The sequence below is a fragment of the Protomyctophum bolini genome (assembly GCF_963924005.1).
Source record: "Protomyctophum bolini genome assembly, chromosome: 3".
Lineage (NCBI taxonomy): Eukaryota > Metazoa > Chordata > Actinopteri > Myctophiformes > Myctophidae > Protomyctophum > Protomyctophum bolini.
Window position 1 is genome coordinate 48,700,493 of NC_137864.1, and position 26,112 is coordinate 48,726,604.

The following is a 26,112-nucleotide window of genomic DNA, read 5'->3' on the forward strand; positions in this document are numbered from 1 at the left end:
AGCAATTAAACAGTAATTGAAATGTACAGTAAGGTTGAATGCAAAGACTTAAAACATTTATTAAGCAGTATACTATACCTGCCAGTAACTGATAAGTCAAGTAGCAAGGTCATGTAACAGGTTTAAAGGTGAAATGGATGAATTAATGACTTTGTAAATTTAGCGTTTAATTTAGCATAATCTGGGAACAGTAAATGAACACTTATAAATGATCTTTCTATGCATCCCATGTCTATAATGCTTCATGAACATACTTATAGCACGCACTCACCACTATTGACTTATAATCACAGTGATTATAATACATTAACATTATTACAGATATGATCCTTGCAAAAGGATGTCTGTGAGTGTTGAGCAATTATGAAATATTATAATGCAATAAAGATTGATTCTGATTCTATGCCAGCAACTACAAAGGTATTTGTATTAGGGACATTTTGGCAGTACATTCAGTGACCAATTCACATCATCTTGATTTTTTTAACAGTGCTGATTAATTTCACACTATTCAGCATGCAACCACAGGTCACATGTTCATCTCTGAGAACCTCAAGCCTCAAATGTGACACATTTGTGACACCTCGTATGTGAAATAGATAGACTTAGCTCAACTTTATACCTGGAAGTTTGCGTAACAATGTCATAATACAAAAATGTAACTGTTAGTTGAATTGTAACCATGAAACTACTTCACATATAGTGTACATAGTGTTACATATAGTGTAGATCAAACATCCTTTACAGACATTCAATAAAGAGGAAGGTCTTTTTTTGAGATGTCACACTGACACAACCCAAACCAAGCCTAGCCTATATCCCATTCTGACCTGGCACCCATTTTGGTGTCAGCATCATGTTATGCTTTAGCTATTGAAAAATAGCAGATCTACAAGCTCATAGCGCGCCACCGAGTGGCGCGCTACGAGCTTGTAGGTCTGCTATTTTTGAAAAATCAAAGAACGACTGACATTTTTAGAATCTGATCTCAGGTCAGAATGGGTTGATCAGACCAGTGTGTGTCCAGTGGAAACCTCGTATGAATCTGATCTCAGGTCAGAATGGGATATACATATTTTGCAACGATCTATCCTTATATGAGCCACAACGCATGCAGTGGATAGGTAACAGTCAGGTAAGTAAATTGCTGTGTATTTTAACAAAAATAATTATACATTGTATACAGTATTTTCTAAATAAAGCTGTTGTTCATTTTGTTCTCTTTCTAGCTAAAAACCACAGGACCAGTCATGCTGTTGTCTGTGTTTGTGAGTTGGCTCCTGTCTGTCTCAGGTAGGAATTTGTGTAGTCAAATTGTTCATGAATAATATGTTGCCAAATTGTTGCTATTATCTAATGGCCGTTTATAAGGAATACACAATTAAACAGTAATTGAAATGCACGGTAAAAAATGGACTGCACATGTGCAGTAAGTGATATTTGTTGGTTGAAGTAGGTGTTTAATAGCTCTATTCTGATAGTAAATCATTGAAATAGTTCAGTAACTGGGGTCTCCACATATCTCCAGATAATTAATGACCGAAAACACATTTTAAAACAAAACTAAAGTAATCAAAGGCCAGTAAACACAGTCATCTTGTAAATCAATCTTTGTTCACCCTTTAGAATTGGGAAGTTGAGCAAGTGCTCATACTCACTGTGAGAAAAGACAATCAGCCCAATTCGACACAGGTCTTAAATCAAATGCTGTTCAATAGCGCCACCCTGTGGCACTACACTTACAGATGATGATAGACAAACCATACATCATTGCCACATCACCTTAGCTGTAGGTGTCCCTTGTTGACTTGTGGTGTCCTGTTTTGACTACTTCTGTGTAATAATGACTTTAAGAAATTATCTTCTTTAATATTATGCATTCTGTGTCAGGAATTCTTGGACAAACATCACGCATGTGTGTATTGAAGGGATCAACAGTAGATATGCCATGCCCAGGTACATCTCTCTCACTCACACACACACACACACACACACACACACACACACACACACACACACACACACACACACACACACACACACACACACACACACACACACACACACACACACACACACACACACACACACACACACACACACACACACACACACACACACACACAATTTAGAGAATGGTTCGATTTTAAACAGCTGTTTGATGATGTTACGTTATAGTGTCTTCTCCAGATGGTCAGTCAACTCACAGAATCGATGAAGTGAGAGAGAGTGATGCAAAGATGTACCAGTGCACAGCAGACTCCACTGATGTGTCAAGCTTTAGTCTCAATGTCACAGGTACAGTAGTAGTATCATGATGGAAATGTAGTAATTCAATAATATATATTTTTGACAATGATGGGAAAAATTACGTCATGTTGTCCCTCATTACGTCATAGGCTATTGTCTCTTTATTGTTAATGGCATTTAATATCACCATTACATCACCTAATCAACATGAGTTAAACTTTAATATATTAGCGCCCCTCACTTCACACTTTTTGTATATTTCTAACATGTCTAAAAATGTGAGCTTAGACCTACAGGTGAAGGTGATACTCGGCCCGTTGAGAGAGGGACAGGGAGTGATTTTGAACTGCAATACCAGCAGCTGTCCTCTGACTGACAGGCACACCTACATGTGGTATAAGAATGGCCAGTTCCTCTATGAGGACTCGTCTCCCTGGTACCAACTCCCTGTCAACAGTGAGGAAAAAGTGAACTACTCCTGTGCTGTTAAAGGTCATGAAGCTCTCAAAGCCCCTGATGTTTCAGTCAGTGAGTGGTGACATTATCACATCTGTTCACAATGGAGATACTGTAGATACTGTTGCTGTTTATTATTATAGTTTGAGGTATATAGATATCTAACTAAATATATATTCTATTTTAATAAATGAATGGTTTATAAGGGTTTGCATGTACGTGTGTCTCAGTCATTTCAGTGACTGCATGTGATTTTTCTCTCCTAGATTCTGTCGATCCAAGGTGCTTTAGAATGACCTATGCTGATGGGAGAATGTGTCCTAAGTCATTGATGAATAACTCCTGTTCCATCACATTCTTTAGAGGTTAGACACATCAGATTTGTTTAGTCCAGTTAGCGGTTTACACTATTGTGTTCCCCTAGGCCTAGGGCTAAAGGGTGTCACTTTTCCATAAAGGCCACATGGCTGCTGATAGTTAAGGCAAGCATAACATTACAAAATAATGTATTTATGACAGGGACCGGGTCCAATGTTATGTGTAGGCATCTTTTTGATTGAGGAGTCTTTGCAACATCACTAGTCAGAGCAAAACAATTCTGTTGTTCAACCAACATTACTGATGTACTGATGTATGTACTGTACTTCTTCTCAACAGATCTGCATGTCAAAGTGACTCAAAGTGTCATTAATACATCGCAAGTGCAGCTGACCTGCAGAACCACTTGTGCTCTGACAAACCTCAAACCCACCTTCCTGTGGTACGGGATTAGAGATTATGTTGCCACTGGTCAGGAGCACACCGTTGGAAATTCTGATGAAGGTCATTATTGTGTTGTAAAAGACCAAAAGGATCTCCGCTCTCCTTCAGTGTGTGAGTATGAATCAGTCTGTTTACTTGAAATAAATACTATATTCATGCTGCATAATAGGTATTAGGTCTCTTATCATTTACATGTTCAGAATTTAACATGTTCTTGAATCCATAATCTCAAAGTTTCCTTATATGCAGATATGGTCTATTTCAGGTGTTCAAGGTGAAAGCTGCTGGAGAGTGAATTATGTGAAACATAGAATCTGTGCTCTGATCGGCTCATCAGTGAACATATCATGTAATTATTCATACCCACCTGGTTATGTGCTGTTAGACACCAACACAGACACATACTGGTATAGGACTGGTATACTGTATTCCAGTATACCAGTGGACAAAGAAAGAACGTTGACCAAGGACCCTAACTATGAACATCGTGTGAAGTTCTCTGGACAGACAAAGAACCATCACACCCTGACGATCAATAACCTGACAGAGAGAGACTCATCTGAATACATATTCAGATTTCACACAGATAAGCCAGACGGAAAAATATCTGGTCTACCTGGAGTGAAAATACACGTAACAGGTAGACTTTTGATCATGTCTTGTACTTTCTTCTTTCAATTGTAGTCTTTAGTGTCAAAACAATGAATTGACTACTTGGACAAGCCTGCCATAACATAATGACATTATAACTGTCTTTCAGGCCTTACATTGAAGATGATTCCTGCTGCCAATGCAACAGAGGGACAGAGAGTGACACTGGTGTGTAGCAGCAGCTGTCCTCTCACTGACAACCCCACCTACACGTGGTGGTACCAGAACAGTGTAACCCCGAAACAGAGCCAACAGAACTATGTGGTTCTAGACCCAGTCAGCAGTCAGCATGCAGGGGAATACTCCTGTGCTGTCAAAGGTCACGAGGAGCTCAGAAGTCCCGAAGAAACTCTCACGGTCACACGTGAGTAGAGCTTCAATGTTCACACGTTGGAAACCCTTTCACACGTGAGTAGAGCTTCAATGTTCACACGTTGGAAACCCTTTCACACGTGAGTAGAGCTTCAATGTTCACACGTTGGAAACCCTTTCACACATGTGAAACCACAAGTTTCCAAAAAAATGTATACATTGTATTTGAAGAATGTGTTTCGTTTTTGTCATTACATTTTTCATCAACATTCAACAACTCTCTCTCCAAAAATCATTATGTTAATCCTTCACACAAAAAGTATGATCATTCTCATTGTAACCATACAGAAAATAACATTCACTCCAGAACATTCTGCTACTGTTCATAACTTTATAATAACTTTGTGATGTGTGTATTTCCATGTGCTATTACGCAATCACCAGCCGCTAAGACTGCAGCTATAGTAGTAATTACTGTAGTCGGCCTCAGCCTGATTATTCTGGTACTGGCCTGCCTGTGGATCAGGTAAAAAAAAAAGTTATTTTGTTTTCTAATTCCTGAATCTACATTTCTGCATTTCTATTACTACAAGTGGTGCCTTCAATTATTATTGTTTTCTGGTTCAATGTAGGAAGAAGAGAAGTCAGACCTCCAGCACTGAGCCAGCACAAAGCAGACAGGTATTAGAATTACTGGACCGCAAACTGCAGTGTTGTGAGTGTGTGTGTGTGTGTGTGTGTGTGTGTGTGTGTGTGTGTGTGTGTGTGTGTGTGTGTGTGTGTGTGTGTGTGTGCGTGTGTGCGTGTGTGTGTGTGTGTGTGTGCGAGAGAGAGAGAGATCTAAAGAAAAGTAATTGACCCGCCATACCCCACCACACACAACTTACGTCTCTCCTGTCTCCCCATCAGACCAAGTCAGATCCTATGTATGACAACATCTCAGCTGTGTCCAGGACACTCGTCACTGCTCCACATGGACCCACTGAACCACAGGATGAGCTTCACTACAGCAGCGTCCACTTCCCTCCTTCTACCAGCTCCAACAGCCAACCACCTCAGAGACAAGAAGATGTCCAGTATGCAGCCGTCCACTTCCCTCCTTCTACCAGCTCCAACAGCCAACCACCTCAGAGACAAGAAGATGTCCAGTATGCAGCCGTCCACTTCCCTCCTTCTACCAGCTCCAACAGCCAACCACCTCAGAGACAAGAAGATGTCCAGTATGCAGCCGTCCACTTCCCTCCTTCTACCAGCTCCAACAGCCAACCACCTCAGAGACAAGAAGATGTCCAGTATGCAGCCGTCCACTTCCCTCCTTCTACCAGCTCCAACAGCCAACCACCTCAGAGACAAGAAGATGTCCAGTATGCAGCCGTCAACTTTAAAACGTCCTCCAAGTGAGAATCACCGCTTGTTGTGAACGAACATCTGTGGGTCTCCCACATAATTGAACGTGTTGAATTTGACTATGTAGCTACACAAATGCATTTCATGTTACAGTATGGTTAGGTTTCAGGGTATTATAGGTCCATCTTGTGTTGAATTGTTCATTAAAATTTACAAAGGATATAAATAAATGAATAAATAAAATGGTAAATGAAGAGCAGCTTCATCGTAATTGATCAACTCAAGGAAAGCGTTTGACTCAGATTATAAATTGATTTAACTTGGTTATTCAGCCAGGTCAAGCTTAAATCCAGGATTCACTCTTTTGTTCTGTTCTATTTATTATATTATCACTATTTTATTACGATAACCAATGTCCAACTATTATGAAGTCCTTACAATATTATTTTTCTTTAAGTTAAAGTCTATGAGAATTATTTCTATTATTATGGTACTTTGAAAGGTCATCGAAATCAGTAGTTTTCATCCTGTGGCGAACATGAATGAGCTCAGCAAAAATGTAATGCAAGGCCAATGGGACAAACGGACAAAAGAACACTCAGTTCAATATTCAAATACTTTACTTATAGAATTAGTACTATAATACAGTATACACCTCATATTGTCAAGTACAAGATGTAACACATTACTCCAAGTTATATAGTGCAGATAGAAGTTTGGATTCATTTTTTTTTTACTTCAAGTAAGTTGTTCATTCATTCAAGTCCAGTTGAAACGGTCATCTTTCACGTATTAAAACAATGAATACATTACCATTAAAGGCATGAAAATGGTTATATAAGGGTGGTTATATGAAATCAAGCCCACTGATAAAAAAGGCAGATGTGGTTATTTGACATTTAGCTTTGTCAAGCTAAGCTACAAGATTACAAGAACTACAGTAGATGCAGTCTTTTCTCTTCTTTAATCTTTTTTCTTCCCTTCCGTCATATTATGACGTCATATTGATTTGTTTCTGTACTTCTGAGGCCTGTCTGGAGACACGTAAAACTTCATATTTGGGCAAAATGTGTGGAGACAGGAGACATACAATATGGCTGTTCATCTAGACAGCTGACCCGTTCTGTGCCACAGTGTAAAACGTATGCCTTCTTTAGGTTGGGAAAACAACAAGGAACCAGACGGAGCAATTCATATGGAGGAGACTACTTTCACAGCCAATCGCACATACTTCTGACTCCCCCTCACTTTTGCCAAATCACTCCCCCACAGGGCTATACAAGACCGCTGACTTCTCCCTCTACACCAAATCTCTTTCCCAACAATAGCCGATGATGTACAACAGGTGTTCCCAAACTTTTTTGGACCAGGTACCCCTTTTGGGGTAGATATTTTTCCAGGTACCCCTGTATCACATATACAGACGTCTAAATGTAGACGTCTAAATGTAGGCGTCTAAATGTAGACGTCTAAATGTAGGCGTCTAAATGTATACAGACGTCTAAATGTAGACGTCTAAATGTGTACGTCTAAGTGTAGACGTCTAAATGTGTACGTCTTCTCTTATGGGGGTCCCTGGCATATCTTTTCAAATGGGGGTCCACGGGCTAAGTAGTGTCAATTTGGGGGTCCTTGACATGAAAAAGTTTGGGAACCACTGCTTTAAACACTTTAGCACTTTATGAACATGAACAAAATAGATGGGTCCCCCCTGGAACTCCCTCAGGTACCCCTGGGGGTCCCCGGACCCCACTTTGGGAACCACTGATGTACAAGCTCACAAAGCTTGCAGGTCTACCATTTTTTGCTGAATGTTCGCTCCCAGAATAGGATCGGTGTAGTGATTTATGGTGCATTTACAATGTTTACAATAACTGGTGATGAGAACCTACCCTTTTTTTTTTTTTTTAACGCCTTCTTTTTCAGTTATTGTATGCATGTATATATCTAAATTAATTACATAAATAATTCAACAAATCAAATAATCAATCATTAATCAAATAATCCTAAAGAAAGTCAACAGATGAATCAATGACAAAAAACTATTGTTTGTTGCCAACCTGTACAGGAATGTCTCACGTGCAGTGCAGAGACCTTGGTGTACTACGGTGTAGTAACTCCAATAAGGTCGGATGTTGCTAGTTGCTACATAACATACACGTCCTCTGTGTTACAGCTAAAGCCTGTCTGTCACCATTACATCTCTTTCCTGTAACCCAGCAATACAATGCAACAACCTACTAAGATCTAATACCCGGCATACCTGACATTGTTTGTATTATACACATACTGTAGTCACAAGGCATTTGTTGCAGTCACACAGAAACGGAGCTTTACATCAAACACATTCAGTAGCACCTCACCTGACTGTGAATCACTCCGTGTGGACAATAAAAACACCCTGCCTCACCGCCCTCTCATTGTCCCTCAGTCTCTCCACGGGGTGGGTCAGTTCTCCGCTAGCTGTTTGGCGAGTTCCTGGATGATCTCCCTGTTCTCGTACAGGTACATCTGGGTCTCCCACAGCATGTTGACCAGAACGGCGTCGCTTACCTCGTCCAACATCACCTCCTGAGACAACTGAGGGCTCAACCTGGTGTGAAGGACAAGGGCAGGAGGACGTGGTGAGGGCGGAATGCAAAGACAGACGTGCGTGGGGATGGAGGGAGGAGGAGACATGGTGATGGATAAGGTCAGCGGGTGAGAGTCAAAAAACAGAGAGGGGAAGACTAATGAAAGACAGACATAGAAGTATAGATATAGTGAAATGATAATGTAACGTGTGTGATTGACCAACCTGTGGTACATTGTGTCAATCATCTCACACCAAGATCTGGCCCGGTCCACTGCACATCCATCTGAGTCCGTACACTGTAGGGGTCAGAAATCCAGATACAAAAAAGCTCTTAGATTAGAAGAGGTGCTGCTGTTAGGTGGGAAACGATTTTAAACACAATGTAGGTTACTCATCTCTGCATGTTGTCTAGAATGTATTTTAGATCTCTTTGTGCTTAATTGAAAGACCACAGTGGAAATGTTATGGCCTCTTGTTTGTATTTTCCAGTGTAATATTGCAAATTAGGGTGACCCTCAACGATTTCTCTGAGAATCTTAAATAAAGATTGAAGGAATGAATGAATTAATTAATTAATATACTCACACAGTCCACCAACATTTTGCCCAGCTCCTTGGCTCCTACAAAGCTCTTGGCCAGTTCCAGAGGGTTGGTCGGTCTGAAGACATCCACTGAATTCACCACCACCTGAGGAGGCTTGCCTGGAGATTGTACATACATGCATGTTTCAAAAACGTCAGTTACTGACACCACCATTAAAGCCCCACATGTTTTTCCTCTCATAAGTAGACCAATCACAGCTCATGCTGCTAGTGGATTCTGCCTGAAGTGCATGGTGAAATGAAGTCACAGTGGATATGAAAGTGATAATTGCTTAGTTACGCCAACACTGTTCTTGTTTCAAGCATTTTTGATGTATTTTGAGTATTCATAAAGATTTCCATTTGACCCCCATCACACTAGAACATGGACACAATCAGCCAGCCTGGTTTGCCACTGAAAACTGAGCATTGTGATTCGTTCACAAATTATCACAGCTGCAACCGTAGCATACTAACGTTGATCAACTCAAGGAAGTAGTACATGTTATAATATTTTGTGTACTGCAAAGATTGAAGCAATGTATATTGTATACATACATACATACATTGATTGATTGATATTTATTAACAGTTTGCAGAATTACAGTACATTTCAAGCACAAACTCAATACAAAGACTGTTAACTGTGAGTGGACGACCCAATTAAGCATTACACTTGTTTATACAACAGGGTCCACCATGTTCAATTCATCAAAACATTTAGAGACGTACAAATAGACACTTCTATATAGTTAAAGAACAGAACAGGAATTCATCATAAAGGAAGCAAAAAGGGAAAAGAAAAATATACAGTGAGGGGGAAAAAGGTCATGCCTTACAATACAGTACATACATACAATACATTGTCCTCATACATACATTGCTGAAAAATATTGACTTACCAGTGCCAAGAGAGACCACAATGCCTAGCTTCTTGACATCTTCACCACGCCCCTGAGGATGAAGAAGAGAGAGCACAAAGATGAATGAATATGAGTACACAACATGACACAGACAGAAAGAAGAAGAAGAAAACATTTAACCCATTCTGACCTGAGATCAGATTCATACGAGGTTTCCACTGGACACACACTGGTCTGATTAACCCATTCTGACCTGAGATCAGATTCTAAAAAATGTCAGTCGTTCTTCGATTTTTCAAAAATAGCAGACCTACAAGCTCGTAGCGCGCCACTCGGTGGCGTGCTATGAGCTTGTAGATCTGCTATTTTTAAATAGCTAAAGCATAACATGATGCTAACACAGAAATGGGTTCCCGTTCAGAATGGGTTAATGTATTTATTTAATTGCCTACTGTACCTCTGATTTCAGGGCTTTGTTGTACTGGTGGATTTCTGTCATGGTGTCTAACGTTGGGTTATTGGCCAGCAGCCCTCCGTCCAGAAAGCGTCCCATTGGGCGGAAGTAGGTCGGCGCGGCACCACTGGAGCGGGCAGCTCGCCACACAATTTGCTCTGATTGGACATAAAATAAAACGATCAATGATTGGACAAATGGATACGACACATATTTTGGTGGAAACCCGTGACCCGCAGAATCCAAAGTTCGGTGTGACCCCTGTGCCATTTCCGTGCTCATAGTGTCTGGTGGGCAGGACACACACACACACACACACACACACACACACACACACACACACACATACACACACCTTCATCAGTCACGCTACGCTTTCTGGGGGGCTGTACAGAGTATCCTACCATCAACACTTCCTCATCCTCCCATCCTGCAACAACAACACAGCTGGCGCTTAAATAACATGGAAAACCTGGAGACTCAATATGCTTTGCATTAGGAATAGCTGCGTTAATGTTCAAAAGAGTACCGTGTGTGAACTGTGAACTCAAACATTTCCTGTTGCATTCCGAGTGATGAATGTTAAAGATGATAATACTGTACTTTTTTTTCTTCTTGCAAAACAGTGCTGTGTCATTACGTGAAACGGAAGTCTGAAGTCTGGAGATCGCTATTTCGCCATAAACCGTCGTAAACAGGGACAATGTCACGGCCACCGAGGGTAGTGGCTGTAAAACCAGGCTGTATTACTAGTTATTTTCACATTAATACGTTTTACCCCAGTGCCATCACTGGAGTAAACCTTTCAGCACAATGGCATGTGCGTTTCACACAGAAGACTACTCTGTTTTATGGCTGCTAATGAAAAACACAGCCCTACAACAAAAATAGAGATCATTTAGAATTTGGGAGGCTTTAATGCTTGGTGCACACTAGAGGATTTTAAAATCTTAACTGATTGTAAAAACATGGGAGACCGCAGATATACTGAAACATTGTAATTTTGTTTTGTTTGTTATTCATGACGCAGGACCACACACACCTGTCGATTTATTTACGAGTGTGGATTCCATGGACTTGTTGTGACCTCACACTCACATGATCAAACATAACTTCAGAGAAAGACAACATTATTTCTCCGAGCAAAAGTCAGAGATGTCTAAAAAAAAAGAAAAAAAGAAGGTATGCTTTGAATTACAAAAAAAAACTGGAATTGTCTTAACTTGATGGGGACCTTTCGCCAGAAATAGCAGATCTACTGTACATGCTCACAACACGTCCCAACATTGTCTGGTGTAGAGATTCTGTGTGGGAGGAAGCAGACCGTGTACAGTTGTAACTCAGAATAGAGGGTTTAAGTGGTTAATCACAAGAAGCATGGGATTCATCTTGTGAAAGACAAGCTTTATGCCAGTGCTGGAATATGCAACTAAGAACATTTACATTACATTTAAGTAATGTATACTTAATTTTACTTACTTAATGTATACTTGTATTTGTACTACTTTTCAATACTTCTACTCCACTACATTTCGGATCCAAATATTGTACTTTTACTCCACTACTATTTATTTGAAAACCTTAGTTACTAGTTATTTTTGTAAGTTTTGATTATTATTAAAAAAACGTATAGTAACCACTGCAGCCTTATATACTTATATTTTGGCCATTTGCCGATTTGGCCATTAGCCGATCTACAAGCTCACAATGCGTCGTGAGCTTGTAGATCTGCTATTTTCAAAAGATTGTTATACATTTGAAAACATGAAATGGGACATTCTGCATAATGAGTACTTTGTAGATCTTGTAGATCTGCTATTTTTCCAATAGCTACATTTCTAATATTTCTATATTGCAGTATTGATAACCTTGAGTACTGTTTCCACCACTGCTTTATGCAATCAGCTGATGTGACCTACAGTATACGTGACTGAATCCCTGTGAACTAATTGACAGGAGGAAACAACCTGACTCGATGCAATATATTTTCATATATTTACACGTCAAAGTCTTTGATTTCACTTCAACCAGTCAGCTCACTCTTCTGTGGGTTTCCGCTCAATATTCCATTGCTGTTCCTCTCGCTCTATAGGATTTCAAGTCAGGTAAACAACAATCATAATATTTACAATTTAAAGTTGCGTGGACTCCCATCGTCAAGTTGGCAACATTAAGAAGATGTCTGTAAACGCCTCACACTTCAGGATCATTCAGGCACTTAACCGGTGATATCAGCCTCGAATCGGGAACTCCCCTGCGATTGTCAGGAGGGGGGCGACGTGTCGTGAACACCCAATTTTCCTCGTGTATGCCAGCATTGGAGAACACTTAGCAACAACAAACATTCCTTTGCAAGAATGACGCTTGAGCTACAGTAGCACTTGCTCTAGTGAGGTTTTGCAATAACATTGTGGCAACAAGGGAGACGTTAGTAATAGCTACATCTGAGCATGCAGTAAGTCCAGCCAGACAGTATACCCTGTGGGATGGTGAGGGGCTTGAACGTAGCTGTAGTGGAGTAGGGGGGCACTCTGTGGCTGGAGGGGGGATCATAGTTCCTGAAGATGTGCAGCTCCCCTGGGTGTCTGTCTGCAAGCACACTGGTCACCATTACCCTGTACAATATGAAAGCACACTGGTCACCATTACCCTGTACAATATGAAAACACACTGGTCACCATTACCCTGTACAATATGAAAACACACTGGTCACTATTACCCTGTACAATATGAAAACACACTGGTCACCATTACCCTGTACAATATGAAAGCACACTGGTCACCATTACCCTGTACAATATGAAAACACACTGGTCACCATTACCCTGTACAATATGAAAACACACTGGTCACTATTACCCTGTACAATATGAAAACACACTGGTCACCATTACCCTGTACAATATGAAAGCACACTGGTCACCATTACCCTGTACAATATGAAAACACACTGGTCACCATTACCCTGTACAATATGAAAGCACACTGGTCACCATTACCCTGTACAATATGAAAGCACACTGGTCACCATTACCCTGTACAATATGAAAAAGAAACGGTTAACACAAAACCACACTGGATAATATACCATCAAACTACTTCAAAAACGTCACTGACGTCCACACCAGAGGGAGCTCCACAAATCACGCTCAAAAACCAGATTCCCAAAATGTGGAATGCCGTACCAACAGTCATAAAAAGAAAAACAAGCACTTTACAGGTGGCTGCAACTCGGAACTTGTCTGGAAACTGTTTGCTGTACATATTTATATTTTAAATTCCCACTCATTTATATGATTTTTGCAAAGTATTGTCTATTTGTCTGACTGTCATTAAATGTTTCGATGGATCCCAATGGAAACAAGCCATAGTGCTTTCTTGTGTGTAAACTGTAAATCCTCTTAATATAGTATTCAATCAATCATAAAATGACACACAGTAAGAGACACAGTTAACAAACAAAAAAACACACTGGTTACCAATACCCTGTCCAAGATGAAAGAAAGAAACAGCAGGAAACCACACTTAAAAAAAAAAAAAAAAAGGAACTGGGTGCAAGAAACAAGAAATGGTAAATGAGGAACTGAAAGAAAGCTAAATAGAAACAGCAGAAATGTCATGTGGGCAGTCGAGTAAGGCCATGGGAGACAGTGATATATCCATCAGCGTTATGTACTCAAAATGTATTTCAAATAAATAAATAAAAACATTGACCCACAGTCCCACACTCCGGTGTTGTTGCAGTTACCTGGGATATCGAACTTCTGTCATCTTGGTGTTCTCTCCGAACTCTTTCTTCAGGAAGTCCTCGAGTGGCGCTGACTCATAGGGCCGGGAGCCCTTGAACACTTGCTCCTTCATTCTGAAGTAGAGACAGCGCAGATAATCCATCGACTTACCTAAACGCAGGGACCAGAAACAGAGCCATGATGGACTTCAGAATCAGAACCACAAGTACAGTGAATGTTACGCAATATTGGAGTGACACAAACACACACACACACGTGCACACGCATACACACACACACACACACACACGTACACACGTGCACACGCATGCACACACACACACACACACACACACACACACACACAAAAGGCTGTCTCACCATGGACGATGGCCAGTGCCAGGATGCCTCCAGTGCTTGTACCAGACACCCAGTCAAAGAGCTCTTTGGTGGGCCTGCCAGCCTCTCTCTCCAGGGCTATAAGCATTTGGATCAACACCAGACCCTTTATCCCTCCGCCATCCAGACACAGCACTCTGTCTATCCTGGAAGGAGGACAGGACAAGATCATTATATCAGCGAGACACATGTCCTCCATTTCACCCAGTCCTTTTCATTCTGCAGTGAGAGCATAACATTTTGCCAAACATACTTCTTTTTCGATGGTCTGGGGCCGTCGACACTGGATGTTCCTCTAGCGCCCACTGCGGACGCCCCATGCATGATGTCCCCAAACCCTGTCAGCCAATGACAGATCATTAACTTGACTATAAACATAATAAACTACAGATGACAAGTGATAGAATTATAATATGCACACTCACTGGCTATGTATTCAACAGCCTAACTTGTGTTATTTACGTTTGTTCTTCCCCCCCCCCCCCTTTTTTTTTACAGCAAAAAATGAGCTTGGAGGAAAATCCTTTCATTAGGCAATAAAGCTTTTTAACTTGGAGTGTTAACAGTGAATCATGGTTAGAACTGTAGCATGAGGTCATATTTGTATAAATTAAAAATGCAGTACATAGTAGGAGCCTTGGATACAGCTGCTGTATCCTATGTAGCACATGGGGTAGAAAAACCTTGAGCACGGGTGCCAACATTGGCACATGGGAGGGTGATCACTGGCACACTGGCATAGCTGTGAGAGAGGTATTTTCTTTTAAAATAAGTATTCAAAAAAGGGGTTTAGTTAGTTAAATTAGGCCCCCTCCTCACATTTATATACCAATGACATCCTGCACATAATTCTACATTCATTCAAACTCTGAAGTCTTGACTGCAGGGGAGGGAGTCTGGGAGATAGGTTGTCATGTTGTACATGAACGCAGCAAACAAAACCAACAATCTTATCAAAATCCAATAAATATGAAAGTGAAACTTACTGCAATTAGGTTATGCTGCATAATTCATTATAATACAAAGATATGTTTCTCCCTTAAAACATGCCTCTTGTTTTGATGGTTATTTCAAGTTCAACTGCACAAAGTAAGTATATTGTGTCTCTGGACAGTGTGATGTTGGCTGTGGCACAAAATGCAGTGCACGTCCCATATTAGAATGAAGCACTAAGTAGAAGCGCTTCGAATTCACTAATTAATTTGTTCAATCCAATCTGAGAACTGCTGACAGTTCAGGAAGGGTGTAACACGGGTGCATGAGCTACAATTATATACAATAAATAAATAATAATACATTTTTGGTTAATTGGTCCTTTGTTGTGTTAACACGGTTAACAATTTTAACATTCCATCCCTAACGGTCTACAAACACCACACCGACAAGATGAAGGCCTGGGTGTTTTTTGTTTTTTTTTATCATTACAAAATAACAAACCAGCTCATTATTATTTCCATTGAAAACTCAGAGTAAAGCAAGCGTGAAAGCGGTTACGGTTGAGAGGGAGGTTCTCTGAGGACACGCCAGGCCCTCCAGGGGGCTCGTGAAGAAGACATTCAGCCAGGGGGCTTAGGGGGTAGGACCACTTTTGTAGAGGTTTGGGTTGTGTAGTCGCCTTGCAATGATGTAACTCCAAATGTGGACAAGAAATCAAAAATAATGTATTGCTCCAGTGATTAGAAATTGAGAATTCAAAATATGCTCCTCATTGAATTACATTGTACGCTCTCAAAGTCACTCTTTTAGTACGTAAACAAACACACACAAAGTTGACAGTCAGTCAGACACCGGCTTTGTTTGTTTACGTACTAAAAGAGTGACTTCGAGAGCTGTTTCATTTCAGCATACAATGCAAGTAAATGTGGAGCATATTTTGAATTATCAATTTCTAATCACTGGAGCAATTTTTTTTGTAATTTCTTGTCCACATTTAGAGTTACACATTTGGATGGCAAGGTAAACTACACAACCCAAACGTCGTGAGTGGTCTTACCCTTTAACCCATTCTTTCCGGGAAACCATTTTGGTGTTAGCACTATGTTATGCTTTAGCTATTGAAAAATAGCAGATCTACAAGCTCATAGCGCGCCACCGAGTGGCGCGCTACGAGCTTGTAGGTCTGCTATTTTTGAAAAATCGAAGAACGACTGACATTTTTTTAGAATCTGATCTCAGGTCAGAATGGGTTCATCAGACCAGTGTGTGTCCTAGTGGAAACCTGGTATGAATCTGATCTCAGGTCAGAATGGGTTAAGTAAGAAAAGGAAATGAGCAGAAATGGCATGGAGGACGGGCATTACCTATGCCTGGAGAAGTGGCCTTGACGTTGCTGGGGGGAGGACTGTTGGGGGAGGGAGGGAGACACCGCTGTACCCCTACATGACACAGCATGTCCAGCAGTATCTTTCTGTTAGGGCCTTTACAGCACACACACACACAAGCCAATGGGGTTAGACATGCGCGCACATCAAGACATGCATGGACGAAGTGTGAGGAAGAGGGAGGGATAAAGAGGGAGGGGATGAGAAGAAACGGACTGAAGAGAATGCATTTACAAGTAAAATAATTCAAACCGCTAGCACATCCTTCAAGACAAAAGTGGTGAGATCACATATTATAAAGCCTGGTTTTTACTATATTCAACTAACTACCAGTGTCGTACTCCAGAAATAGCAGATATACAAGCTCACAAAGTGTTGTGCTGCGATGCGTTGTGAGCTTATAGATCTACATTGAGACATCTAACAAAGTATATCTCAGGTTTATTAATACACCCCATCAAACCTGCAACAAACACACACATGTTATAACACTGCATAGAGAGAGATGCATCCATGAGTGACTAATTATGCTATAATGTTGTCTGACTCAATATTGTTGTATTATTTTACAAATACGATACGACATATGGATAATGAAAAGTCTAAAAAACATGGGTGAGTTGTTTTAACAATAACTGCAAGAGCAGATTTAACAAGTTTGTTAAATGATGACACACTGTTTGATGTTCACATCTTCTGCGTAAACCTTGCGTATCATGTTAATTATTACATATCCAATCATTTTCATGCAAAACTAAACCATTTACAACCAGTAAGACGCGCAAACGCAGCTCGTACATATTTGGGTTTTGGACGTATAGCTGCTTTGGGGACTCCTTATATGGTTATGGCTGAGTCATGGTGACGTAATCACTCAGCTCCATATATGGGCACAAAAGCGGGACAGACAGACACACAGACATGATCTGCTAGGTCTCATAGTAAGTGCTCACTGGGTTCGCAATTACTGCGTTCGCAACAATGCACATGCTCTTCAATGGCGGTAGATGTTAGCTTGTGAGTGTCAAACTGGCTTGTAAGATCAGGGTAAGGCCCTTTAACTTGGCCCTTAGAGTTTTCCTCAACCTCTGCTCACTTCTTTTACAATGTCCATCATAGTTCCATAATAATATCCCTACCTTTGCTGGTACGTGCAGCGATGAGTCCTGGTGTCTCTCCCAAGTCATTGTGAATCTCTACGTCTGCCCCGAACACAATCAGAGCCTTGATCAGTTCCATGTGGTCCAGCTACAAAGCAGAGGGTCACATAAAAAAACAAAAATATATAGTCCATCCATAATTACTATGAGAAGACAATAATTGCATAGAAGACATATAGACTACATAGAAATAATGGATAATAAAACATACAGGACGTTTTATGTAGACCAACTAGCTTGGTAGCTAATAGTTGTTTCTCCGGTAGCTTTTGTCATTTCCCAGGGAAATCAAAGAGAATCTATTAGGGATATCTTTAACCTGGATTAACCCATTCTGAACGGGAACCCGTTTTGGTGTTAGCATCATGTCATGCTTTAGCTATTGAAAAATAGCAGATCTACAAGCTCATAGCGCGCCACCGAGTGGCGCGCTACGAGCTTGTAGGTCTGCTATTTTTGAAAAATCGAAGAACGACTGACATTTTTAGAATCTGATCTCAGGTCAGAATGGGTTCATCAGACCAGTGTGTGTCCAGTGGAAACCTCGTATGAATCTGATCTCAGGTCAGAATGGGTTAAACAGACTGGTATATTTCATGGGAAGAGCGTATATTTCCTACACACACACACACACACCTTCATTGCCAGGTGCAGAGCAGTGTTTCCGTCCTGCCCTTTGAGGTTGGCGTCTCCTCCATGCGTGAGCAGCACCATGGCTGCCTCGAAGCGGTCCTTCTTGGTGAGGATGTGGAGGGCGCTCTCCCCCGTCTTACTGAGGTAGTTCACTAAGCAGCCACGCTCCAACAGCATCAGGCACATCTGGCAGAGAGAGAGAGAGAGAGAGAGAGAGAGAGGTAGAAAGCAATTGAAAGATTGCTGTTTTTGGGGTGTCGCCAATCGAGGAACGGCTCACGGGTCTTCAGGCAAACGCTGTGGCATTCACAACGCTTTTGGCTCGTAGATTGATACTTCGACAATGGAAGTCGGGGACACCTCCCTCGTTCAAACAGTGGGTCAAAGAGGTTCTCTCCATGATTCCCCTAGAGAAACTAAGGTACAACCGTAGTGGTTCTAAAGATAGATACATTATGACTTGGACCCCTTTCATAGAGTTTGTAGAAAGTATACCTTTCACGTCTTAAACCCATATTCCCCTGTACAATCTGATACCTCACACCAAACCTGACATTGGCCGACCTCTGGTTAGAGGCCCTCAGTAAGTAGACAGTTGGATATAGAGCAATTTACTATCTAAACTGAAAGATGGATACACTGGGCTGTATTTTGCGTGTCTTAAGTACCAGGTCTTATTCCCTAACTTGAGTAAACTAAAGACCTGGAGGCGTGATCAATGCCATTTGGCTATTCTGAGTGGCCAAAGAGCATTGATCACGCCTCCAGGTCTTTAGTTTACTCAAGTTAGGGAATAAGACCTGGTACTTAAGACACGCAAAATACAGCCCAATGTATGTAACCTAGATACCATACCCTGATGGAAAATGCTGTTTATTTTTGTTTATTTTTGTTCATTAGTACTTTCAAAACTAGTTTACTAATTACTTTTACTGTCTTGTACTGTCTGTCTTTGTTTTATTTGTCTTGTTCTGACCTTGATTTGGGGGGAGGGGGGGATATTTACATGTCGGATATTGTACACATATGTTTTTTCATTTATTCACCAATAAAAATCAAAATAAAGTGTTAAAAAAAAGAAGAAAGCAATTGAAAGAGAGACGTGGACATGTAGGCAGAGAAGAGAAAGAGAGAGAAACGGATGTGTTCCTCAAAGCGCTGAATTTGTGTCATTTGTCATCTGTTGCAGCATGTGAATTTACAGTATATAAAGACTACTATACTTATATTGTGTTGTTCTTTACCTCAGCTGTCTTGACCCAGTGTAGAGGGGTTCCTCCGTACAGAAGGTCCTCCGCCTGCAGCTGGCCCGGGTCTGCCGACAGGATAGCCTCAGCACAGCTAGCAGAGAAACGGACAGGAGAAGTTGGACTAGTACGCACACATTATTCAGACATGCATATGGGCAGAAACCTTGGGAAATAACCCTTGTTCCAATGGATATACAATGTAGTTACTATTCATCTATACTTTTCAATATCCATAAAACCCACAGACAGACTTAACCACTTTCAACCTGAGCACGGGCATGTCACTATACTACAGAAGACGAAGAGCAAAGAACACAAAAGTGAGACAAACAGCACAACTATCCAAGGATTATTAATACATTCACAGCATCATCCATCTCACTCACCCTTTCTCGTTGTATTTCATGGCAGTGTGTATAGGGTACCCACTGCCTCCGACGATGTTGCACCTGGCACCGCCGCCCAGGAGGGCCTTGACGGCCTCCACCCGGCCCAGGCGACATGCCACGTGGAGCGGCGTCTCCCCAGAGTTGTTGAGCTCATCCACCCCCGCACACAGGCGCGAGCACAGCACCTGGTGGCCATGGGGTTAGAGGAGACAGGAAGATGCCAAACAGAATGGGGGTTAATAGAATGATGATGTGAAGAAGGTAATAGAACACAACATGTCCACACACACACACACACACACACACACACACACAATTAACTCAACATGCATCTCATCCTGTTACTATAGTAGTAATATGACACTGCGCGTTCCAACCTATGGTTCCAACAAGCAGGAAAGAGGCAGAAACAGAATAGCCTAGCTAGCCTACTCGGTCTCTGACATTTTACACTAGCGGATAGAAAAAAGAAATAAGCGACCCTGGCGACAGACAGTCCCTGTCGAATATTCACTATGTTAGGATCAGTATCACTATCACACAGTATTGCTTAAGTTTTGTAACAAGTCTAATCACTTTGCATGCATGTGATCTACAACTGGTAAACACTAAACAGCAATGTTACCAAAGAAAGAAAGCAATGTATGTTTCATCACATTTAAGGTTCCATTTTAAAGATCTTTAAAAAGTTGTGACTGGTTATCACTCAATCCCCCGCTTCCCAAATTACCTCAGCAATGCAATGCAAAGTGCATCTCGGTCGATGATAGAAAAGCGTTATAACTTGACCCATCAGTGGATGTTGTGAAGGGAGGGAGGAGGGGGGGCTAGACTCATCTCAGATGAAGACACTTGAGTCGGGTTTCAGCAACCTCACACCAACCACAGTACTACTACAGTACCTGACTGGAAACCTGCTTTCTCTCCATTTCATGCTCAGTTCTGTGATCTGGTCTAGCCCATTCAGACCTGAGATCAGATCCTAAAAATGTATTCTACATCCTGACAGTTTCCTGAAAAAGCTATGTTTCTATGTCAGTCGATCTTTCAAAAATAGCAGACCTACAAGCTCGTAGCACGATCTGCTATTTTTCAATAGCTAAAGCATAACATAATGATTTAATCCTGTGATGAGGTAGGACCTCTGCTGGTTGACAAGAGGTATTGCATCAAAGTCAATACAGTATGCAATGAAGCCTCTGCTCAAACAAGCAGTCCCTTATGCAGTAGCTCACTCTCAACACATTTCAGAGCTTGCACAGGTTTGAATCCCGGGTAGGACATGAAAGTTATGGATTGCAGTTTAATTTATGTCTATGTTCTGTGCTAGACCACAAATTGTCTTTTGATTATAATACACAAGAGGGTGTGCGTTACTGTCATTAATGGCACACCTGCGTTGCTGCAGGACACTTTGAAATATTTATTTCTAACTTACTGATGCTTTGAAGCTCTGCCCTCCTTTGACTTGGTAGTAAACCGTCATCAAGTCATCACTGTGGTCAGTGGTGACCACAGTGTCGACCCCATGAGACTTACTACAGTTAACTGGTAGTGGTACTACCCCCCCCCCCCCCCCCCCAGTCTCATGGGGGGGGGGGGGGGGGGGGGGGGGGGGGGTAGTACCACTACCAGTTAACTGTAGTACAAATCCCAAATGTTTATAAACAAATCCAAAATGTTTGTAAACAAATACCAAAATGTTTGTAAACAACTATCAAAATGTTTATAAACAAATCCCAAATGTTTATAAACAAATACCAAAATGTTTATAAACAAATACCAAATGTTTATAAACAAATAGGTCTCATGGGGGGGGGTAGGACCACTACCAGTAGACCTGTAGTAAGTCGCAGGTGTCTTTATTTTCGACCACACCTTATGCACTCCATTAATCATTTGCCTTTCAAAAATATATGTTGTTATCCCACAAAGGATTGAACAAACATATTGGCCTTTTCAGGGAATTATGTCTACTGTGTAGCTGTTTTGTTGTCGGGTACCAAACTACCACAAATCTTGTGCATGTCATTCAGACACAAATTCTTAAAAGATTAGATTGTGAACATGAACAATTAGGATAGTTATGTTTTTACATTATGAATGTGCCGTTGGTTCATCAAATGCACACAGGTTGGCAGATACTGTATGAATACATTATCACAACTCTTCTGTGAGTTTTGCATTCTTTCACACTCTTCATCAGTTTACGGTGTTCGTTCATAGCCATATGTGGTTCTCTTTCATGAGCCCATGCACATACAGTACTATATGCTGCTGTGAGCATGAGCTGTAATTCGTCTGTTCTTGTGTGTACATACTGTAGTGTAGTCGATACATTCATACATAAGCACTGTACATACACACAGTATGCTGTAAAACAACACAGGGGAGACAAAAGTCCTCTGATTCTCACCTGTATGACAGCAGGAGAGTCCTGCTTGGCGGCAGAGTGCATGGGTGACTCTCCGTTGCGGTCCTTGATGTCAGTGCGAGCCTGGCTCTCCTCCAGCAGCTGTTTCACACACACCACGTCGCCACGCTCACACGCCAAGTGCAGAGGTGTCTGTCCTGACGTGTCCCGTGCATTGATCTGACTAAAAAAAAGAAAATAGCGGTTGTGTAATTTCAGCAACTACAATTTATAGTTATCCTGGGCAATTCGCAATAACAAGAGTATTTGAGGATTGGATGCGTCTTGCTCAACACAAACAATTCACTGTTGGTGGACATTTGGCTGTTGCCAGACAGCAGACAGCAGACAGCAGAGCATTTTCATTAGTTACAACTGTGGTTTCAGTATTTTAGTTATAAACTCAGCTCACAAGTAGCAATTATAATACATCAATGATGAATATATTTACTACAATGTACAATACTAAACTCAGAACAGTGTCATATGCACACTTGCAGAGTTATAATAAACACTGAGGACTTTAGAAGAACAGGTATCCAAAAGGGAAGCACGCACGTCGCACATCTCAAAATATTCTACGGGTAGAAATACATACAGATTAGAAGGAAGGAAATCTGCACACCGGAAGACCGCATCGGTGTGTGGACTTCCTTCCTTCTAATTTATAAAAGAATGCACATGAAAATAGCAGTGCCACTGCCCTCCCACATGTAGTCACTGAAAGTAACCGAGTGCCATATCTAGCAATCTAGCAGCTCCATAAAAGAAGAGTCTCAGTCTGACCTCTGCACATAGTTGTGTTTCAGGCACTCCCTCAGGCCGGTGTCCACAGCGATGTGGGCAGAGCTCCAGTCGGGGTGGCTACGGAGGCAGTCTACTATTGGCTGGGCTGTTTCGGCCTTCAGCAGCAGGGTCTCATAGAATGGGCGGAGCTTGAGGGCATACTGTGGAAACCAGTTCATGGCGTTCTCCTCGGTCGCCACCTGGAACAGCCTAAAAGGATACCAGTGGATGTAACTGTCAGTGATGTAATGTAACCTTTTACTTACAGAAGACTAAGAAGGAGCTTATAGATACGCCAACCAGAATGCCTCCCCTTGCGTTATAATGATTTGCTTTAAATTAGAGCGGTCATCTGGTCTATGTACATTTACTTAACCCATTCTGACCTGAGATCAGATTCATACGAGGTTTCTACTCGACACACACTGGTCTGATTAACCCATTCTGACCCGAGATCAGATTCTAAAAATGTCAGTCGTTCTTCGATTTTTCAAAAATAGCAGACCTACAAGCTCGTAGCGCGCCACTCGGTGGCGCGCTATGAGCTTGTAGATCTGCTATTTTTCAATAGCTAAAGCATAACATGATGCTAACACCAAAATGGGTTCCCGTTCAGAATGGGTTAATCAATCACACCAATAATGAGCATATCACACATATCTCTTTGGTATACTGTATAGAACAGTGGTTCTCAATGTGTGGTCGTGGACCCTTAAAAGCCAGACCGCACCACCAGGGCAACTACTGTTACAGTCACAACTCAAAACCATAGCATGCAATGGCAGTTGCAAGGAGTTGCATTGGGGTGGACTATAGACTTTGCATTGGTGCGGTCTGGCCTCTCAGGGTCATTACGTGGGTTCCATTAAGGGGGTCCCGTTTCACAAACTAACATAATTGGTAGTGTTATACTCTATCAATTAAATGTGACCCCAAGTCCTGTCTCGCATAAATCTTTCGTCACTCTTTGGCCTTGGTTTCCTATCTCTCGCCACACTGACCTATTATATCTGAAATAACATTAAACTGCAAAAAGAATGTATCTTAACCCATTCTGACCGGGCACCCATTTTGGTGTTAGCATCATGTTATGCTTTAGCTATTGAAAAATAGCAGATCTACAAGCTCATAGCGCGCCCCCGAGTGGCGCGCTACGAGCTTGTAGGTCTGCTATTTTTGAAAAATCGAAGAACGACTGACATTTTTAGAATCTGATCTCAGGTCAGAATGGGTTAATCAGACCAGTGTGTGTCCAGTGGAAACCTCGTTATGAATCTGATCTCAGGTCAGAATGGGTTAATAATAATTGTTTTACGTGTCAGTCAGTGGAAATCTATGGCTTTCAGTCTGATTGTCTCAATATTTTCTTTTACCTTAGAGCCATAGTTGGAGTTTCGGGACACGTGAGCAGACAGTCCCATGACTGATATGAAGGGTTTTTGTAAAGAAACATACGTCCCTCCTCCTTAAGCCGGACTTTTCCACCTCCACTGTAGTCAGACAATTGTACTTCTCGGACCCGATAAGGGTTTGAGAAGAGGTTGGACACAGAGGTGACCGTGTCGAATATCCGACCAATGAACTGCATCTTTATGCTTTATCTGGAGAAAGAGATGGAAAAAGCTGTGGAAAGAACACAGGCAACTGCACAATATTGTAATATATTACAATAGTAATATATAGCTATAGGCTATCTTGCAGTGAATATATTTCAACGGTACATAGGCAGCTATATACATAATATATACTTGAACTATAGTTACAAAAATAATACTGTACTCTCATCAACACTACAACACTACTAAACCATTATTGCAGCCAAGGACTTGTTTAAATACATGACTGAAATGATGTCTGATGTTAGCCCTGGTTCTTGACTCTCGGCAGTCATGTATCAGGGCTAGTCTGATGTCTGCAGTCACAGTCAGCACTGCACTGTTGAGAGCTTTTTTATTATGGACATGACCGTCATGATTATCATGACACGAGCATCATGTGAACCATGGCTATGTTAACTTTAAATGTATTACCTCCACTCCAGCTCACAAAGAGGGACTATCACACTGAGCCGAGGGGTCACACGCCACAGCAGCTTCAAGTCAGGCTGGCTGACCATTAATATCACACACTATGAATAAAGTACACTAGTCAATTCAGCTGTTTCTTACCACTTCAATCAATTCGACACGATCATTAACCCAAGCTCAGGGCAGCTATATATGCTTAAATGTTCCAACTTCCTTATACCACTAATCGGCTATCTACCTATAGTCGCGGCAGTATAATCGCATTAATAAAATAAGCTTTGTGTAGTTTGACTGTACCTGCTGCTGCGCTCCGTTGGGATGTGATCCGGAATCCGGATACCAGTTGACAGCTTTGGATGACAGTCGACTTTTGATATTACATCAACAACCGGGTCGCTGCAACCAACCCTCACTGATGTCACGGATAATGCGAGCTGCACCAATCATAGACCAGGGACTTGCAGAGGGATAAGTCAAATGGGGCGGGCCATAGAAACCAGAGTGGTTTAAGCTAAGCAGCTATAAACAGCTAGGTCCACTCGCACACTGGGTCTGAGATCAGTACAGATCAGTCTTTTATCACTTTTATTTTTTTGAATATTAATCTACGAATAAAAAACGTTATAAAATCTACATAGATAGATACAATAGATTAATTCAAATGTAATAACTCAGGTATTCACTATTCAGGTTATAGTAAACAGTGTTATGTCGTTTATGGAGTAAGGTGGTATTAATATTAATTAAGCTACATC

At 41.3% G+C, this 26,112-nt stretch overlaps 2 protein-coding genes across 3 annotated transcripts; one reads left to right on the forward strand and one right to left on the reverse strand.

Annotated features, from left to right (window-relative positions):
• Positions 1–1,074: 1,074 nt before the first annotated feature.
• LOC308312488 (uncharacterized protein) lies at positions 1,075–5,832 on the forward strand (the record flags this gene model as incomplete). Its single annotated transcript, XM_080759096.1, has 12 exons — positions 1,075–1,135; positions 1,230–1,293; positions 1,891–1,956; positions 2,179–2,298; positions 2,539–2,778; positions 2,973–3,071; positions 3,364–3,579; positions 3,734–4,108; positions 4,229–4,483; positions 4,876–4,957; positions 5,064–5,112; positions 5,341–5,832. Exons 1-12 carry the CDS (start codon positions 1,112–1,114, stop codon positions 5,830–5,832), a joined length of 2,082 nt encoding a protein of 693 aa, XP_080615222.1. The 5' UTR covers positions 1,075–1,111.
• On the reverse strand, positions 5,383–25,687 carry pla2g6 (phospholipase A2, group VI (cytosolic, calcium-independent)). 2 transcript variants are annotated; one of them, XR_013963879.1, is made up of 19 exons: positions 25,499–25,523; positions 24,704–24,931; positions 23,331–23,540; positions 22,548–22,728; positions 20,129–20,316; positions 19,737–19,833; positions 18,496–18,678; positions 17,839–17,947; positions 16,679–16,795; positions 14,632–14,716; positions 14,361–14,524; positions 14,000–14,150; positions 12,730–12,866; positions 10,255–10,409; positions 9,837–9,888; positions 8,939–9,054; positions 8,576–8,649; positions 5,774–8,371; positions 5,383–5,485 (listed from the first exon to the last, which is right to left on the reverse strand). XR_013963879.1 is itself a non-coding variant. In XM_080760363.1 (18 exons), exons 2-18 carry the CDS (start codon positions 24,916–24,918, stop codon positions 8,227–8,229), a joined length of 2,379 nt encoding a protein of 792 aa, XP_080616489.1. In that variant the 5' UTR covers positions 24,919–24,931; positions 25,658–25,687; the 3' UTR covers positions 5,661–8,226. The 2 variants fall into 2 exon arrangements, 1 of the variants encoding a protein (XP_080616489.1); XM_080760363.1 differs by lacking the exons at positions 5,383–5,485; positions 25,499–25,523 and adding an exon at positions 25,658–25,687 and having other exon boundaries at positions 5,661–8,371.
• Between the last annotated feature and the right edge of the window lie 425 nt (positions 25,688–26,112).

What these genes read in the sequence shown, in the direction of transcription:
- pla2g6 (XM_080760363.1), bottom strand. Translation starts at nt 24,918, where the DNA reads ATGCAGTTCATTGGTCGGATATTCGACACGGTCACCTCTGTGTCCAAC. An exon ending in ATGAAATACAACGAGAAAGG is followed by an intron (nt 19,834 to 20,128) that starts GTGAGTGAGATG and finishes TTTCTCTGCTAG; the next exon opens with CTGTGCTGAGGCTATCCTGT. An exon ending in CCCAGACCATCGAAAAAGAA is followed by an intron (nt 14,525 to 14,631) that starts GTATGTTTGGCA and finishes TCCTCCTTCCAG; the next exon opens with GATAGACAGAGTGCTGTGTC.